At 45.1% G+C, this 18426-nt stretch overlaps 1 protein-coding gene and 1 non-coding gene across 2 annotated transcripts; both read right to left on the bottom strand.

The window, feature by feature from the left end:
• Positions 1-2283: 2283 nt before the first annotated feature.
• On the bottom strand, positions 2284-2365 carry trnas-gcu (transfer RNA serine (anticodon GCU)). The gene has a single exon. It is a non-coding gene; the product is annotated as a tRNA-Ser (tRNA).
• Positions 2366-5910: 3545 nt separating this feature from the next.
• On the bottom strand, positions 5911-18035 carry trmt61a (tRNA methyltransferase 61A). The gene is made up of 4 exons (XM_076027635.1): positions 17863-18035; positions 16577-16960; positions 10838-11104; positions 5911-6600 (listed from the first exon to the last, which is right to left on the bottom strand). Exons 2-4 carry the CDS (start codon positions 16905-16907, stop codon positions 6287-6289), a joined length of 912 nt encoding a protein of 303 aa, XP_075883750.1. The 5' UTR covers positions 16908-16960; positions 17863-18035; the 3' UTR covers positions 5911-6286.
• Between the last annotated feature and the right edge of the window lie 391 nt (positions 18036-18426).

Genomic DNA, 18426 nt, shown 5'->3' with positions numbered 1-18426 from the left:
GCGGAACGTTGATGGAGGGGTCGGAGCCGGACCAGAGCCGTGTTTAATGAGCCCGGTTCCCAGGGTCAGAACAAGGGCAGCGCAGGAGTGCTTGATGAACGCAACAATGTGTTGACAACAGCAAGTGCAGAGACTTCTGCACTCAGACGGTTAAGGACCCTGATCCGATGCTTTTATGTTAGCGGTTTTTTACGGGTTTAACGAGACATCTGATTCAGTTTACTTGACAGTTGTGGGTGTGTCAGGATGAATGATGTGTAAATCCATTCCATCGCCGCAATGTAGCAATGGACCTGTAGTGGACGACTGTTGTCGACCTTCATTCATTGGTTAGATGTTATACGCTACTCATTAAAAGTTAGGGAGGTTTGGCTTTTGATTGACGTGTCAGGATTGTGCCTAGAACGCACTTATTTTTATAGCTGAACCTTTAAAATGATGAACATCCATGTCCCACTATTTAGTGTTTCAGTACTTCAGGTGTATTTGTGTTGGAATTCCAAGAAATCTTGATGTCTGCTTGGACCACAGGCAATGATTTCTATTGACACCCACACATGTTTAAACTTCCCGTTAACACATCCCTCCATCACTCGACGAAGTGCCTCGAATGCCCGAGGTGAGTAAAAACCATGTGTTACCGTGTTTAGTTGTGAAAAGAAAGAATTAGGCTTACCACACTGAAACACACGGTACTATACAGTAGCATTTTAAATCTATTGATATTTCAGTTTTTTTCAACAAATTCAGTATTTTTATTTTTTTTTTAGATTCTTTCTTTATTTGGAAAGGACAGAGAAATTGCACATTACAACAAAATAAAAGATGATACAGATTAAAGTCTTTCCATTTTTTTGTTTAAGTCCTGGTAACTTGCATTCCTGGGAAACATCAAACTTATTCTTAAAACCTGTACCGGTGGAATGGCAAGTACAGCTTTGTAACAAAATTTTGATACAACTTAAATTGTATGAGATGAATAGTTCACAAGAACGGCGAACAACAACAAGAACCGGAGGGTCAACTCAGCTGCTGCCGCAAAAAGTAGAAAAAATAATAACAGTAATTAACCACACAAACAAAAACAAAAACCAGTAAGATCACAAGAAATCTGCTCTCATTGGGGTAATAAACAAAATCCATTTATTCCAGATTTGGTAGAACTTGTCTTGCTGAATTCTCAATTGAAAGGTCAATTTTTCCATCCTAAAAACCTCCAGGATGGTTCCAAACCAGTCATCTAGAGTAGGCAGTGTCTGGGTCAGCCATCTCCTAGTAATGGTCTTTTTACTTGCCATCGAAAGCAATTGCAATAGCTTAATCTCTTGCCTGTATTTCAAAAAAGTAACATGACCTAGGTACAAGGCCTCAAAATTGAGGGGTATTTGGGTGTTAAAGACTGTGCTTAGTGAAGATTGAATATCCTTCCAGAACCCTTTAAGTTTGGGGCAGTCCCAAAAGATATGGTAGTGGTTAGCTACCGTCGTTCCACACTGCCTCCAACGTGACAAGTTGGTGCCTTTATATTTTTCCCGTTGTGGTGTCCTAAAATATCTGATGAAAATTCAGTATTTTTAAATGAGAAAATCAGCGGAGAATCAACCTCACTGGCAGCTCCAGGCTTTGGCTTCCCGAGACGGAAAGCAAATGAATTATTCAGCCCCACCGGTGCTTGTTTGAAAACAATCTCGTAATCTCATCCTCACGGTCCCACTGTGATACTTTTTCAAACAGGCCGGCTGTGTGATTGAACCAACACAAAGGCACCGTTGCCCATCAGAGGCCAAAGTCGGCCGATCATCAGAGCGGCGGTCGATATTAATTCAGGAGACGCCTGGAACATTTTTGGAAGCCTGGAGCCTCTCATCAATGTTTGATGGAACCACCCGACCGAGCGGGAGCGGCCCGGACACAGCAGGCGATCGCCCGCCGCTGCCAGAACCAGATGACCAATCCGGAATTTGTCCCGCTACTGTGTCGCCATACATCTGCTATTCACACAAGTTCTCCTGCATCCAGGGACTCGAGGGTCAGGAAGAGGGTTTTCTGCTTTGCGTGATGTCATTCTAAGGCTGGCATTGGCAAACTACGGCCGGGGGACCATATGCAGCACGATGAGCTTTTTAATCCAGCCGGCCAACAAAAAAATTATATTAATTGTAAGTAATAAAATGGCTGTTTCAGAGTTTTCAGAGTCATTTCAATAAGGAGCTAAATACTGTGAGAAAAAAAACTATGTTTTAATTATTACCTCTCTGCGATTGTGGTGTGAACAAAACACTCCGACGAGGATGGGATTCGAACCCACGCGTGCAGAGCACAATGGATTAGCAGTCCATCGCCTTAACCACTCGGCCACCTCGTCTGCGAAGCTGCCCGGAGGTGGTGTCCAATTTTCCTAGGTAGCACATGATTCGGTATCAATTGGTCGCGTGATCACACTGTTTGGCCATCAAAGCCAGCGTTTTAATAGGCAATCAGCATGCATTTAGGTTACATTAGCATGTTTGAAACCACATTGAGGCCCGCCAGTCAAAAAGTTTGCCCGCCCCTGCTCTATTGCATCCAGTCATCACTTCTGATCTGGCTTTGTTGATCTGTTCATGTTGTTTTCATACTGTGCTCTAAACCCAACGACTGGAGCAGCTGTAGCTGTAGAGTGAAAAAAAAAAAACAAACAACAACTATTGATATTTTTAAGTGCTGTTCTTGCGCCTGTAGGTTATTTATTTTTAGCTGTGGTTTACAGACAAATCGATAAACGATCTGATGGAAAAAAATTTCCTTGACATCTCGCCGAGCAAAAGCTTCGCCCTCCGACACTCAGTGGGTTTCTGACTTGTGTAAGAGGTTTATTAGAGGCAGCGAGCAGCGGCGCAGCTTTTCTCTGTCAGCCTCTAATCCCATCACCGCTACTTTTCTCATCGACTACTTGTGTGCTTTTAGCGGTGCCAGGATTAAAGGGTTAAACTGCAGCTCTGACACAGTGCACTCACCAAGGCCGTATCGGATACACAAATGCGATGCATTTGCTTTGTGTTGTTTGGGCAAGTTTAAAAACAACAACAACAACAACAACAATAATGATAATGATCACAATGGGCATCTTCACATTTGCAGGTCAGAAATGATCACTTTTATCTGGCTATCTGACTCTAGAGGGACTTTAGAGGGATCATTTTATATACAGTATATAAATATACACAGTATATATACATATATATATATATATGTATACATATATATATGTATACACACACATATGTATATATCGTACTTTCGAGCACCTTATTTGACAATTTTCATTCAAATCCAAAACGTGTCAAAGCAACCTGCTCCACATCGCCCCCTCTCTTCTCTGGAAGCGTTGCCCGGTCACCTACAGATCACGTCACCGCAGTCTTCCAGTCCTCCACCTCCCCTCCTCTCATGACCATGGAGGCCTGACACTCCCTCACGCCCCTCTGTCATCTGCTGCTGCTGCGACCTCTGACCTTGCGCACACTCTCCCGGCTCTTGGTTTCAGGGCGGTGTGACAGCGCTGGGTTGAGCGGAAGACAAGCTGATTACCAGACAGGGTTTTTGAGCCGCTCAGTGAAGCTATTCCAGGCCTCGGCCGGCCAGATTAGACCCTCCGCAGCCTCGGCCCGCTTCTGTGCCATGGGGCGGGACCAGCCACGACGGCTGAGGCACTTTTTTTTTTTTTTTTTTTTGCATCTTTCAGTCAATAACACGACTCTATCTCCTGTAAGCTGAACACACATGCTTTAATTTATTATGTAATATGTAATATGTAATATTCCCCCTAGCAGTGGGGAATAATAATAAATGGATAATATGGGATCTGTTAAGTACAGAAGTGCACATCTCAGGGAAAGATTTAGAACTGCTGCTATTTTCTGTGTTAAGGCTGAATTCGAGTTTCCCTGTCAGGGAACTCAGTCACTCACTTCCTCCACACACACACACACACACACACACACACACACACACACACACACACACACACACACACACACACACACACACACACATTGCATATAAATCAGAGAACTGGAGTCACACACTCATTGCTCCAATTCTGCGACTTCCCAGTTTCCACTGTTTACCAAGACCGACCAGAGCTTATGTATCATCTTCAGCTAATGTATCATCTTCAGCTTCCCCTTTTCCTCACTTCCCCACATGCATCGCACGCTGCCCTGAGACTGCCGCTGGGTTCTGAGGACCGTTGACCACCAACATTTGATCCACGTTAAAGGGGCAGTGGCAGGTGTCTGGTCCACAGGTGGAAAATTGGCAGCCCTCAATCAGTCGCAGATGCTACAAACCTGTCCAACACAGGAGACTGAAATGGCCAGAGTTCTTTTTATAACTGGGTGTAAGCCCGGGATTAGATCTGCAACCGTCCCGGTAGCATCCCCACCCAACGCCACCAGCTTCTAAATTTGGCGGACGGCTTTTACAAACGACAGGAATGTTGTGAAAGAACAATGATGAGTGTGATCTGGATTCCTTGTGGACACGAGATGAAAAAGGATGTACTGGGATCAGAGTGAAGGGGAGGGGGGGGGAAGGCGGGGGTCTGTCTGAACCCCTGCAGGAGTAACTATCCGGTCCTCCTCGGTGAATTCTACTTCTTCATCAGCCAGGAGATTTAAAGCGCTGAGGTCCAGACCGCACTGTGAAAACCTCCTGCGTCTCACTGCAGGTGTCTGCCTTTTTAATGGTACGGAGCCACAGCTCTGGGACAGTAACAGCACACTCGCAAATCAACAGGCATTAAACACGTCAGAGTACAAATAAAGGCAATTTATGAGCCAACACTCTTACCGTGTACAGTGGAAAAGCAGATGATGGCTCTCTATAAGTACCAATATATATATATTTTTTTTTGCCTGTGTGATGGAAAAAAATCATTGAGGAAAGAAAACTTCTCTGCGTTTTAGGTCTATGGGTTCCCTCTGAGCAACTCTGGATTCAAGATGAAGGACGCAGCCACCGGCTTGTGTAAACTGTTTAGCCACGGCGCCACTGACATTGTTCTCGCAGCAGGACAAATATGTTGGAACATAAAACAGCTCGAGGAACAAACGGAGCATCAGCAGGAGGCACTGAGGAAGCTAGAACGGGTCCTTAAAAAGGGTTCCGGGAGTTCCCACCCAAGCAAAACAACGCAATAACTGTCTGATGTTACCATGTATAGGTGTAACCACAGACTCTCCTACTACAGTTGATGCAAAAGGACTTTTTGACAATTTAGTTGCTACTAGAGGGGCCATTAGCATTAAAATGTTTGACAAAAACAATTCTAAACAATATTTTGGTCCTTTTAATGGGTCAAATAATTTGTCGATAAATAGCAGCACTCCGGGTTTCCACATCAGAACACACAAGAAATGATCACTGTCATTTAATGTATGTTGTGTGCAGTATGTTGTGAATAAGAGATGATCGGTAAATTACTATTTTTAAATTAAAAAGAAGAAACAAACTGAGCAATAACAGCTTTTCACTGAGCTGACACTGAAGTGACATTGAGCCAGTGGCTGGTACAGTCAGAGCACTTTCATGGCTGTGCAATCTGTGTTTGCATAGTCATAAAAGCTTGTCATTGGATAACTGTATTAAATTTTAACCCTTACAATTTACGACACTTTAAAAAAAAAAAAAAAAGGCACCACCCGAAAGCGTGCTTGTTTATTGTAGATAAAACTTGGAATGAAGGCGTGTCCTATTGGGAGTTTTAACGGACGCTTGTTCTCTCTGGTAGGCAATGCTAAGCTCAAGGGCACTAAAACAGATTCACTTGTCCTGGGATTTAGCACAGAGTCATTGCTCAGGGGATTTTAGACTTTGTGTGGATTGAATGAAACAAACGAAAAAAACAAACAAAAAAAACACAGCAAGGTACTTTCACACATTTATTGCATGAAGGCAAATACAATCGTGCAAAAATAATAATAAAAATAAGTCTCAGTAAAAGGAAAAGCCTCCTAACAGATGTTAGAAAAAATGTTTTTTTTTGTATCAAACGAGATCACGAGCAACCGGATTTTTCACTCTCGCTTGATGCAAGCAACAAATTTGAGTGACGGGAACTTGAAATTATGTAACACCAGGCGCTAAATCCCCTCTGTGCGCAGTGCCAACCGGGACCAGGAGGAACCTGGTACCCCAGATGGATTAGAACGTTCTCATTAATGTACATGGCAAATACACAGGGGTGCAGATTAGGAGCCGCGTCCTTATTAACTGCCGCCGAAAATAAAGCACGGCCTCAACATTAGGTTCTCGGTTTGGTGGCGAAGGTCAGGTACCCCGTGTGACCCGGTACTTCTCTGGGTGGGATGGTGGTCCTCAGGGTGACGGAGGTCTGCTTTTCCATCACAGTGGGAGGAGTCCCCTCCGTGGCCTCAGGCTCAGTGTGCTCCGAGGGCTCGGGGCCAAAGTCGGGCAACGGCAGCGACATGGGTCGCACGTCGTGGACCCGCAGCAGAATCTCCAAGGTGTTGATCTCCTGGAAGCCCTGCTCTGCCAGGGCCTCGCATGTCTTCTGGACCTGCTCTATACACGGCGAGAAGGAGCACAGCCGGCCTCCTGCAAGAGAGGAAAACATCAACAGTTAACATCGTCTATTCTCAAGAACAGTCCTCTCTCTGAAGAAGGCTCCATCTGCTTAAATTGAATGTGAACAAGCGCATTTCTCCAATACCACTCCATTAAAGACCCAGTGTGCCATATTTGGCTTGATTTGTAATGGTAGAATGAATACATTAATAAAAGTGGGTAATTGCAGTGCAATAAAAGTAATTTGGTTTTCCTACATGTACATGTACATCCTATATGTAACAATATATATACATTATAGATCAAGAGTCTTGCTCCCAGTTAGCTGCTGTCTTGCAGCCATATTTCTACGGAAGCCTGGTGTGGACAATCCACCTCCCTGAGAGCACATTTCGCAATTAGGGTGAACGTTTGCATCCTTGAAGAAACCAATGAAGAAGAAGGTGGATGAGGTATCCAGGTTTGGGTGTGCAGGCCACCGTAGCTCACTGGCAAGCTCAGGAGAGGGAGCGTGAGCCGAAAGAGCGCTGCAATCTAAAATGTAACCACTTGATGTCGCTGTTTCTTCTTCAAAATCTCCAAACATTACACACTTAACCTTTAAGTCCGGTTCGTTCATCGAACTCTGATGCGGATCAAAGAAATCCGCCCTGGTCGGCCAACACCAGAGAGCTCGGTCCACTTCAACTGAGCCAATTGCAGCATGTGAACTAAATATCACGCAGGGCATTATGGGTATCGTAGATTCCCCTACATAAAACCAAATTGAATTGAATTCTTCTGGAACATATCAAAAGTCCAAATTTAGACCAACGTCTTGGTCTTGTTTTTTTTTTTTTACATTTCCCATGAAGAGTGCAGAGTCTGAGATAAGGGAGCAGATTTGATGAAACAACAACCCAATGACTGCCGTCACCACAAGAAGAGAAGAGGGTTGTCGACACTCATAAATCACTGTTCATGTTCAGTGTCTCTCTCTTAAAGAGCAACACTGGATCATGACAGACCCACTAAACCTTGATCTCCTCAGGCCAAGAAGAGCTTAGTGTCGTGGGAACAGGAGGAGGGAATGCTTGCCAAAATGAGGCGAAGGGTTACGAATTAAAACATATGTAGACATGTACAGTATGTATTTTTTCCTTCTTAAGAAAGCTCGCTCCTGACCTGCTGGCCTCCAGTCTTTAGTTTATGGACGAGCCGTCGCTCTAACAAACCAAGATCACCTAGTGGCCCTGGCCTCTTGGCCCTGAGTGGAACCCCGCTGGGATCGCAGTGTGACACCAGCGATACGAGCCAAGAACACTTTCACCCGCTGACCTAGAGACCTGCAGGAATGTGACTCGGACCAGTGCAGCTGCAGTCAGGAGGAGTAAATCAAACAAACTTCCATATTATTTTTGGCAAAATGGAAATTGGTGCAGAATAATTCCAAATAATACAAAAAGGAATGTGTGAATGAAGACGTGGACCTCTACTATTTGGTTTAATTAGAACTATCATGGTTTCAGAGTCCACGATTAAATAAAACAAAAGGGGCACATACATAGTAGGAATGCGCATGACTGATCAGTCATGATTGATTCGTGAAAAGAAATCATTTTTTTGTAAATAAAAATATACATCACATAGTCATCAAAATGTTTTTCAGCGTGCAGTGAAACATCAGCCAAATGACATCAGCACGTTATTTAAAAAACGTATTTCCTACTTAAACAGTAGTGGAAAGTCTGTCAAGATCAAAATAATATAATTAAATAAAGTAATTACTCTTTTCTTTCGAGTCCTGCCTCCACTCCACCAAACTCCAGTGCAGAGTAAGCGATGACAGATAGATAGATAGATAGATGGATTATAATTATAGGGCAGAAAGAGAACATCATCAACATATTATATCAGAGCTACTGTAATGATGTGTATTAGACCGGGTTGGTAACACTGTGGGAGCCAGTCCCCCATTAGGTACGCAATTGGATCTCCTATAAAGGTCCAATAATACCCAGCCCATCTCTCAGTGCAGAGCAAGACCAGCAAGTCTGAAAACGGAAAGCCGACTTCCAGAAACTTTAAGGTTTTCTGGGTGCTCTGTTATCACCGACATCCCAAAGTCATTGGGGTGAAATCCAGAGGTTCGGCAGAAGGCGGCCTCACGGAGGAGCTCCAGTCTCCAGGAGGACCCAGTCTGACAAACACGGCAGGAGACTCTGGGATGTTTCAGATAGCAGGCGTTCCTTCGGCCAACCCGGACCAGTGTTCTCACTCAAATGGCCACAAACACAACTCGGCGGCAGCCTAGCAACCAGGGCCCAGCACACGGGGAGGGTTCTAACCCGTGATTACACAAGAGCGCCCCAAGCTGCCTTGTGTCCACATTATGAGAACTTAAATATCCGAGAAGGTTGGATTGCTTATCAGGGTTGTGATTGTTTGTCTTATGGTTGCGTAATACGTCTTTGAGCAGTGGGGGAGGGGTTAAGGTGTGTCAGGATCCAGAGTCCCCCTCTGAGAACAGCTCAATAGAGGGCTGGGCAGTTGGCCAAAGGTTCAGGAGAATTACTACAGTGAGAATTAAATGGAGGGAAATATTCCACTGGCCTTTGCCTTGCAGTCTGGATCACAGAAAAGACCTGGACAGCAAACAAGCAGCTGTTCTACTCTGTAAACTGGCTTCATCTCCAATACAGTGCATTGCACCTTAGATGCTTCCCTCATTTTGACAGCTTTCCTTGCCTTGCATGGTGACCTTTGGTTGGAACCTGTCGGGTCGATTTGGTCTCAGCTCTCGAGAGAAACGAGGGAAAACATTCTGCAGCAGCAGTGGGAAGGAACTCAAGCGTTGGGCCACGTTCACCAGCTCTCTCCCCGCAGCATAACCCTGTATGGTCATGGGACTGCTTCCACAATGGCTGCCCTCTATTTATCAGTATCTTCGTTTGTGTGTGTGTGTGTGTGTGTGTGTGTGTGTGTGTGTGTGTGTGTGTGTGTTGTACGGAATAAGCAGCAGTGGCACCTTAAAAGGGATTCAGAGAGGAGGAGGAGGAGGAGGAGGAACAGCGTCCCATCTACTCCTGCATTCCTCTTCATATTGGGCTTTGCTTTTCCAAACTGTGCTATACTCATATGCGCACGCGGGTAAATCAGATCCGACTGGTGATTCCGTGCGTCGCCTCGCGGCCGATTCGTTCTCCTTTTTCAGCCAGTCTAGATAGAGGCCCACAGGCAGTTTTCACTGATGTAGCCTCCGGGTGAAGGTTGTTTTTTTTCCCCCCCTCAGAGCTTTGATGTTTGCACATCGATGCCCAAACAGATGATGACGAGGCTTGAGGACTTGCATTGAAAATGCTCAAGGCATAGTGAAAAAGTGAGAAAGCAACGTGCAATTGATGATTTGCCTGCTACGCAGCTCGTTTTAGCTTTAATTCTACACTTCAATACCGATGACATGATGTTGTTTATTTCATTGTTCAAAAACCTGAAGTCTTGCAGACAACCTGAGGTGAAACCAAATGGGCTGTGCATGCATGCGGTGCTGTGAACGCTCCCTGAGCCATCAGCAAACAGGTGAACCAGTTCAAATACGGCGTTCCATTCATAATGTCTAAACATTAACTTTATACTTGAGCGCTGAACACCTGAGTGAGCGGCCAGCCTGCCCAGACATGCTGCTGCTGCTGCTGCTCCTGATGATGATGATGATGATGATGGTCCTGGTCGTCAAAGACGCACAGACATTGTCGCAGCGGCTGAATGCATTCCTCAACCAGGCGCGCACACACACAGTGAATGACAGGAAGCTGAAGTGAAGATCGATGTCCTCTCTCTGGGAGCGCGGGGGGGGGGAGGCCAGCTAAATCAATTCACCCGGTGGTTCAGTCACAGTCACAGGTTGCTGCTGCGTCAGCGCAAGTCACCCAACAGTCGACATCAGGTGACGGCGAATGTTCCCGAGCCTCGCAATGTGAAAGAGGCAGCGCGTTGTCCTGGAAGTGGCAGAATGCAGATCTGTTCTCTTAACTTCTTGAGGACCATATTAAGGATTCATGGGCATGTGTGATTTGTGTGGCTCTGGGACACAAAGGGACGCTTTATGCTTCTGCTCCAGTTTTAGAGACGGGTCTGATCTTATCCGAGGTCAGAACTGGGTCCAATACTACTCCCACATTTGGAGACGGTTCATGAACAGGATTTCGGGGCGTTAAAAACAACGATATTTAATTTCCGTGCGTGCGAAGGGGGCAACAACAGTGTGCGTGCTTCTCGGCCGCCCTACCTTGTCTCTTCATGGCCGCCTTGGCGTGCCTCACCGCCTCCCAGGGGCTGGGGATGTCCAGGAAGACGGCGTCCGCCACGCCCATCACGCCGAAGCCGTCTTTGCACACGTCCTGGTTCCTGACGGTGACCAGGCGGTCCACCCGGTGCTCCTTGAACTCCTCGGCCGCCTTCTCGGCCCGCTGCTGGTGGAACTCCACCGTGTGCAGGTGGCCCGTGGGGGCGACGGTGCGCAGTATGGCGTGGGAGAGGGAGCCGCTGCCCGTCCCTGTGGCGCAAGGAGGGCAAGAGGTGTTCAGGTGCTGCGGTGGAGACTCAGAAATCGCAGCCATCGCGATCTGTATTCGTAAAATTCACATTTTTAAAAAAAAACAAACATTCTAATCAGCAGCTTAGCAAAACCTTCCAGCAACCCAATTTGACACAGCGAAAGCCGCTGTGGCCGTTCAGTACGTCGATGTGTAGAAGAAGATTCAGCAGGTCTTGGACCAGGAGGATGGACTCAGTATGGATAAATCAACCTTCAGGACAAAAATATCAGATTTAATCCTTTTTCATCTGGATTGCCCAGAATAATATTTGTCCCTGAGAATTTTTCTGACGTCTTGTCAAAGACATTAAAACATGTGTCCTCCATTGCACAGATGACATTTAAAGAAAATCTTCCTCCATAAATTTGTCTCAGAGAGCTCCAGGCTATTACTAGAAACACACACACGCACGCACACGCACACGCACACGCCCGCACACGCACACGCACACGCACACGCACACACACGTCTCCACTCCGACTGATAAGTGGGCCTCGAATTTTTCATTTTCTTTTGTCTTTGCTCTCTGTGTTGTTCAACGCTGTCAGTGCGCAGACAAAGAAGAGGGACGGCAATGTGTGCGATTTGACGGTCATGTGACCGGCGAGCTGAGACGGCAGCGGGTGTGGAGCGCCGGCAACACTCGTCGTCTTCTCCTGACATACATTATTACATCACCGCCGCCTTTGTGCGTGCGGCCACAAAGAGGGCTGTGTTTGGCCCTCGCTGCCACTCTGACCTGCTGGGATCTCACTGTGCCCAGCAGTGGAGTCACCCGCGGACGTAAAGGTTTGTTCTGGAAGGACGGATTCTCCTTATTTATCTTCATTCATCGTCAATGTCCTTTTATTTGTAATGTCTTTGAATACAACTGGTAAAAGCCCTCGTCTACCTTCAGCTATGTTGCTGCCCAGGACGGCTGGGTAGGCAGCAAGAGAAGTAGGGCTAGAACATGGACGGATGGATGGATGGATGGATGGACGGAAGGACGGGTGGACGGATGGATGGATGGACGGACGGACGGGTGGACGGACGGGTGGATGGATGGATGGACGGACGGAAGGATGGATGGATGGATGGACGGACGGACGGGTGGACGGACGGGTGGATGGATGGATGGATGGACGGACGGATGGATGGATGGACGGACGGATGGATGGATGGACGGGTGGACGGATGGATGGATGGACGGAGGGATGGATGGACGGACAGATGGACGGACGGACGGGTGGACGGACGGGTGGATGGATGGATGGATGGACGGACGGATGGATGGATGGATGGACGGACGGATGGATGGATGGACGGGTGGACGGATGGATGGATGGACGGAGGGATGGATGGACGGACAGATGGACGGACGGATGGAAGGACGGATGGACTAAAATTTCAAGAGTGTCCAGAAACATTTCTCCACTGCTGTGAGTGAGACCATGTGAAGACACCAGCAGCAATTATCATCTCACACGTCCACTGCACACAATGCAGGCTGCCACTGTGTGAAAACTGAGAGAAATGGCTGCGTTCCTTCTCAGTGGCGGCGAGCCCAAGAAATCAACTCGGCCTGAACTTCTTCCACATTGAACCAGCACTGATCCGTCTGCAAATCAGACGTTTCCCACCTGGTTTTGTTCCGGGGGAACAAGATCGAACCGATGACACCCAATGCAAAACATTAGCAGCCATGCTTCAGATCAGATTAAAATGCTTCAGTTGAATATATTGTGATGGCAGAGACAAAGACACTTTGCTTCAAAATATATATATATTTTTTTGTAATTAGATGACAAGTATGAGAACAAACTACAACCTTATTTGACCCCAACATCACTTTTGAAATGTGAAAAAACTAAGTCAACTTGAACATTAACCGTTTTGATTACATACGTTTCCAGATCTTAGATAAAGTTCAAGGTGGCTCCACCGATGAGGAGGAGGACGAGGAGGAGGAGGAAAAAGGATTTACAATCATTGCCCAAGGTCATCAGAGTCAAAGATAAGATTTAAAATGTTTTAATACCGGGCCAATTTCGAGACCAGCAACTTCAGATCTTGAACAATCCACAAATGCCAACCGGTTATTGGGTCGCAGACGCTAGATTCACTTTATTGGATATCGGAGCATTTTGGTTAGCGCTCCATATGTACGCAAGTTCAGAACCCAGCCCTCTACAAAATATCAGCCTGCTTATGGGAGAAGCTCTCAAAATGTAAGTTTAAAAAAAAAAAAAAAAAAAAAAAGAGGCAAAAATGGCTCAGAGCAACGTCAAAGCATGAAGCACTGCCACAATGCAACGGCAGGAGAGTCAACAGACATTATGACAAACTTGTTCCGAAGGTAAAAAATAGCGAGTGAGTCATGCTGACTAAATAACTGCTGGTAAGAGTTCTGTGAATATCAAGTAGAAATACAGAGTGTCCAAAAAACACATTGGAAATTCTTGTTGAAATAACGTAAATTCTTTTTACAGAATGTATAGAAACAGATGAAGATTTTGGATTTCATGTTGTGTTGTCAGGTTGGGCCATGCGGTTCGCTCCCGAAGAGAAGTCAGTTTGCGTCTTGCAATACGCTTGCACACAGTCACTCAGTTGTGACACTCAGCCAGACGAGTGCTGTGTCACAGGCGGTGCACATATTGAACACTTATGAAACGGGCCCCATCATAAACTTATGATGCTCAACACCCAAACTCTTCCATTTCATTGAGCTGCACTCAGTAGTTTTCAAGATAATTGCTTTTAAAATGATGTCAAATTTTTCGGGAGCCCCTGGACTGCTGCCAGGGAGGAGACGAGCGATTTTGAATGACTAAAAATCATTTGGAGCCCCTCCTGTACATAGCGTACTAATACTAATAAGTGCATTTTTTAACGTCAGTAGCTTTTTAGGATGTTTGTATGGATCGGATCAAGATTTTCAGACAATTTTTTTTTATTTTATGGTTTTTCATTGTTTTTTTAGCAAACATTTTCACCAAATATTCAACTCAAGTGATGACGAGACTTTATGCACGTAGTCAAGGCGGCTCATGACTCGTATCCAAATTTGTGAACTGCTCATGAGAGTCAAATGAGAGTGTGGGGGTTGTGTGAGAGACGGCTACAGCGGAAGCGGATAGAAATGCGGTTTGAGAAGGTGACTGCTGAACTTTGCAACAGGTCATCCATCGGCTCTTTCTGTTCCTCATTCGCTCTCACCACGGCAACGTGGTTAGCGCAGTATGAACAACAACCCGAGCAGCAGAGAGTCAAACAAGCTGCTTTCTCCGCCAACAGTTTTTCCGAGAGTGAAACAAAGACGTTACTGAAGCCCGAACGTTGACGCGAAGGAGCTCGTGGGTCAACCACAGCCCATGGAACACCGAGGATGTCAGGAGTAAAACCACGTATCAGTACTTACATCAAAAATTTGCCTCATTCTATTGGTTTTAACCATTTTTCAAAGAGATGGAATAACGTTGGGCCATTTTGACAATGAAAAGAAACTTGCTTGTGATTCCAAGATGCTAAAAATCTTTTCATTGACCTTTTTTTGATCGATAGATCTTCATTAGGTCAAAGAGCTTCTTAATAAATACACAATAAATACCTCCTCTAAAGAGCTGTGTGGTGGTGTGGTGACAGGGATGATAAACCATCAAACATTGTTTCCTGAATATATAACGCATACACAGCAGTATTATAATAGGAATAAAGTACTATTCATGTACATTTCATGCATACGTTCATAGATTTAACGCTGAAAATTTCTTGCAATTTCACAGGACTGGAAGTCAAAGTCAATTATATAAAACGTGCTGTGTGGGGGTTAGAAAACTACAAACTACTAAAGTGGTCTCATGCGACGCCCTGACAAGAGATGCGGTTCAGAGGCCGAGTCAAAGCAAAATGATCTCGCTTGCTTAATGGTGTTCACACAGCAACTGGACAACAGAAGCAGCAGACGGTACCAGCTGAAGCCATCAGCGCTGGACCACTGTCACCCGTCTGTCACTGATTCATTCATCTTTTGCACAGGAGGTGATTTAATTGGATTATTTCTGCCAAATGAGCCTTAAACCAATGCGACGGCTTCAAATTCCTCATCTAAACTCAGGACTGTTTCTCCAGCTAATGGAATGCAGATGATCTACCTTGTGCGAGCGTCTGCTGACTTAACGGGTTCCCAACAGGACCCATTCATCAACCCCCGCCCCACCACCACTCACCAACCCGATCGCAATACGCATATACACAAAATCAATGAAGTGATGTATGCGCGACTGGCTGCCAGCAGTGGAACACGATGAAGCACTGCAGCACTGCAACACAGGAACATCCTCCCCCACAGCCCAACACCACTGCCGCATGGGAAGAATCACACCGACTACAGGGCGACTGTAGTTGTTAATAATATCAATGTAGTCGGGCACACTTTATGTCAAAATGTTTCTTTTTAATTCTTGGAAATGACAGAAACATGTGTGGAGAGCCTTCAACCTGAGAACATGACACACAGCGTGCGGCTGAGTGGCTTCCACGAGATGCTCGAGTCCGACAAGACACTCCAACCTCTTCAAGGAAACACACTCAAAGGTCCAGCGTGGAAAAATTTGGCTTGATTTATGATTTTTATATTGGTGCAAGCTTAACACACTGCCTATGAATACATTAATAACAGCGTATACTCGCAGTACATTAAAGGGAAGTGGGTTTTCCAACCCTTGGAGCTTTTATTTTCCACATGACGGCAGATTGCAGCAGCAGACAAAACAGCTCTGCACCAAACAAGCAAATATTTATCTTGTTTTTGACGACGGCAGCAAGTTGTTTCTATCTCCACACAGCCGTGTGTTTGCATTCCTACGCTGCTCCCTGTGTCAGGGACAGCGCCGATACTGAACAGTACAGATACTGAACACAGACACGGATTCACTCATGCACTCAATCGCTGAAGAAAAAAGTATTAAAATGAGAACATATGATGTTACCAAATATCTACTGTGTCTTCTTGAGGTCGATGTTAAACCTTGTCCTGCGTCTTGTATCCTGGGTGTGAAAAATCCCTCCCGTGAAATTTTGATGAGGTGTAAACGCCATAAACCAAATTGTTTTATAACAGAAATCGATGGAACAAGTTGTTTTAATTCTCCAAGATGATGTCGTTGCCGATCGTGGGCCCTGGAATTTTATTCGATCTTGTCTCGAGAAAGCTTCAAGATTGTTTTGCTTTGCTTTAATATTCTGAACAAACCCACTCGCCCCCTTTTATTATTTCTTCTTCTTGTTCATGTTCTTCTGTCTCTGTCTATTTTGTTTTGCATTGTACTACAATGGTCCATGTTGTTAAGTTCATAAAATGTTCATTTAGAAAATAATAATAATAGTATATCAAATAATGACGACATGTTGAAATGGCTGCTTGCACCGGCGGAAGGACGACTCACCGGACTCGCAGACAACCGAGCCAGGCTTCAGCTCCAGCATCATGGTGATGGTGGCGATGTCGGTGGTGTAGAGGATCTGCGTGCGATGCGGCAGGGTGACGGTCCACAGCTCGGGCGTAGGGTGCAGCACGTGCACCCAGCCGCCTTTGCTGCAGGTGACCCGCGAGCCGTAGCGCTTGCCGATCAGGTCGGTGGAGTGGCGGATGGCACCGTAACGGGTCTGGGTCTGGGCGCCCCGCTGCACCTTGAGCGGCATCATGGAGTCGTGGCCCAGGTAGACGATGGCCACGTCTCCTTCCTGGATGAGGTCCGAGTATTCCACGAAACTCATGCTTGAGCGCGCAGCAGAATTTAGATGACGAGTCAGAACCTTTCTGTGCCTTACTGAGCAAAGAAGAACACGCATATATAAGTCAAACGTGTTTTCTTTTTTTCTTTTTTTCTATTTCATTCCTATGTGGTGGTTTTCTACTTTGACTCATATACAGTTCTGCTAAACTAAACCGTTTAATAGCTTTAAATTAAATGTTTTTACATCCGTCCCACTACATGACTGTATCCTTTAAGTGAGATGGTGTTATTATCCTAGTGTTTCAACATCTGCAATAGGTCGACGCCTCTAAAATATCTAGCAGCTGTGCATGTCAACTCCAATGTGGAATATTGTTAAACACCACAATAGTGTTAATAATAAACACCTCTCTTAGATAACGACAGTAACATTCATTATCCCTTCATTTGCACACCACATTTCCAAGAAATTCCATTGTGACCGGTACGACAACAAACCTTGCTTTTGTCTCCACTCATAAAAGTTACTAATAGTTGCCTTTGTAAACAACTATAAATTGACTGTAAATTTAAATGATATGATTATGATACGATTCACAACCCAGTGCTCTACATCCTGATGATTCTGACCAAATTGTCGCAAAAACTGACAGGAAATGGGTGCTGGGAAGAGTAATAACATATGCGACATGTTAGTAACGTCAAACTCACTTATTATAGCATCAAATCTGACGCCAAATTGATGTGAGTTACATTTGCTATGGCTAACTAGGATAGCGTTGATTTACACGCGTCCAGGCTACTTGACGCCACAGATTATTTCATGGTGAGCACTTTCTGAAGGAAAACTAAAGAAGGCGCTTGAAAATAGCAAACTAATACAGTCGACTGATTTGTAATTTTTTTTTGGTCAAACATGCTACAAACGAGCTAGCGAGCTAACTTTAGCGGCCGGCCGTTGCACTTTGATTAAATTTCGTGATTTATCAGCTCACCTGGTCGAGACGCAGTTTTCCGCCTGCTTCTGCGTGTGAAAGGAACACAAAACTACGCACAAAGCAAGGTGCAATTTCCTTGCTTAATGGAAACGGAGCATGTTCAAGTCACTGACAGCTCCCTGTTCATTCAATGCACACTGCACACGTGGTGTTGTTTTGGCAGGAAGTTGAGTCCCGGGAACCGGAAGCTGGGCAATAGTTAATGTTTCGTGAGGATGAAATCTATTCCAAACACTGAACGGCTACCAAACTGTAGTGATAATGATGGGGGTGGGGGAGATTTTTATTTATTTTATTTTTTAAAGATTTTTTTTTTTTTTTTTTTACAGGGTGCTTCTCTCCAAACAGCTAACTGTTTATTATTAGGTAGGTTATTAGATAATTTAATTGGTGGTGTTCAAATCCGTTCGCGAAATACACATGTCTATAAACATGTTTATTACACACTAACTATTTAACGAAGTACAACTTAAAGGATAAATGTGTCAGTGGGAATAATTGAAGAAGGCCGATGTATGAAGTATGCTTAAAAATATACAAGTGATAAAATAATTAGAATAT

This window comes from Nelusetta ayraudi, unplaced genomic scaffold (genome assembly GCF_046127955.1).
Source record: "Nelusetta ayraudi isolate G7.1 ecotype Tasmania unplaced genomic scaffold, CSIRO-AGI_Nayr_v1 ptg000021l, whole genome shotgun sequence".
NCBI lineage: Eukaryota > Metazoa > Chordata > Actinopteri > Tetraodontiformes > Monacanthidae > Nelusetta > Nelusetta ayraudi.
This window is presented reverse-complemented; position numbering and strand designations above follow the sequence as displayed.

What these genes read in the sequence shown, in the direction of transcription:
- trmt61a (XM_076027635.1), bottom strand. Translation starts at nt 16,907, where the DNA reads ATGAGTTTCGTGGAATACTCGGACCTCATCCAGGAAGGAGACGTGGCC. An exon ending in CTCGGTTGTCTGCGAGTCCG is followed by an intron (nt 11,105 to 16,576) that starts GTGAGTCGTCCT and finishes CTTGCGCCACAG; the next exon opens with GGACGGGCAGCGGCTCCCTC. An exon ending in GGCGGCCATGAAGAGACAAG is followed by an intron (nt 6,601 to 10,837) that starts GTAGGGCGGCCG and finishes CCTCTCTTGCAG; the next exon opens with GAGGCCGGCTGTGCTCCTTC.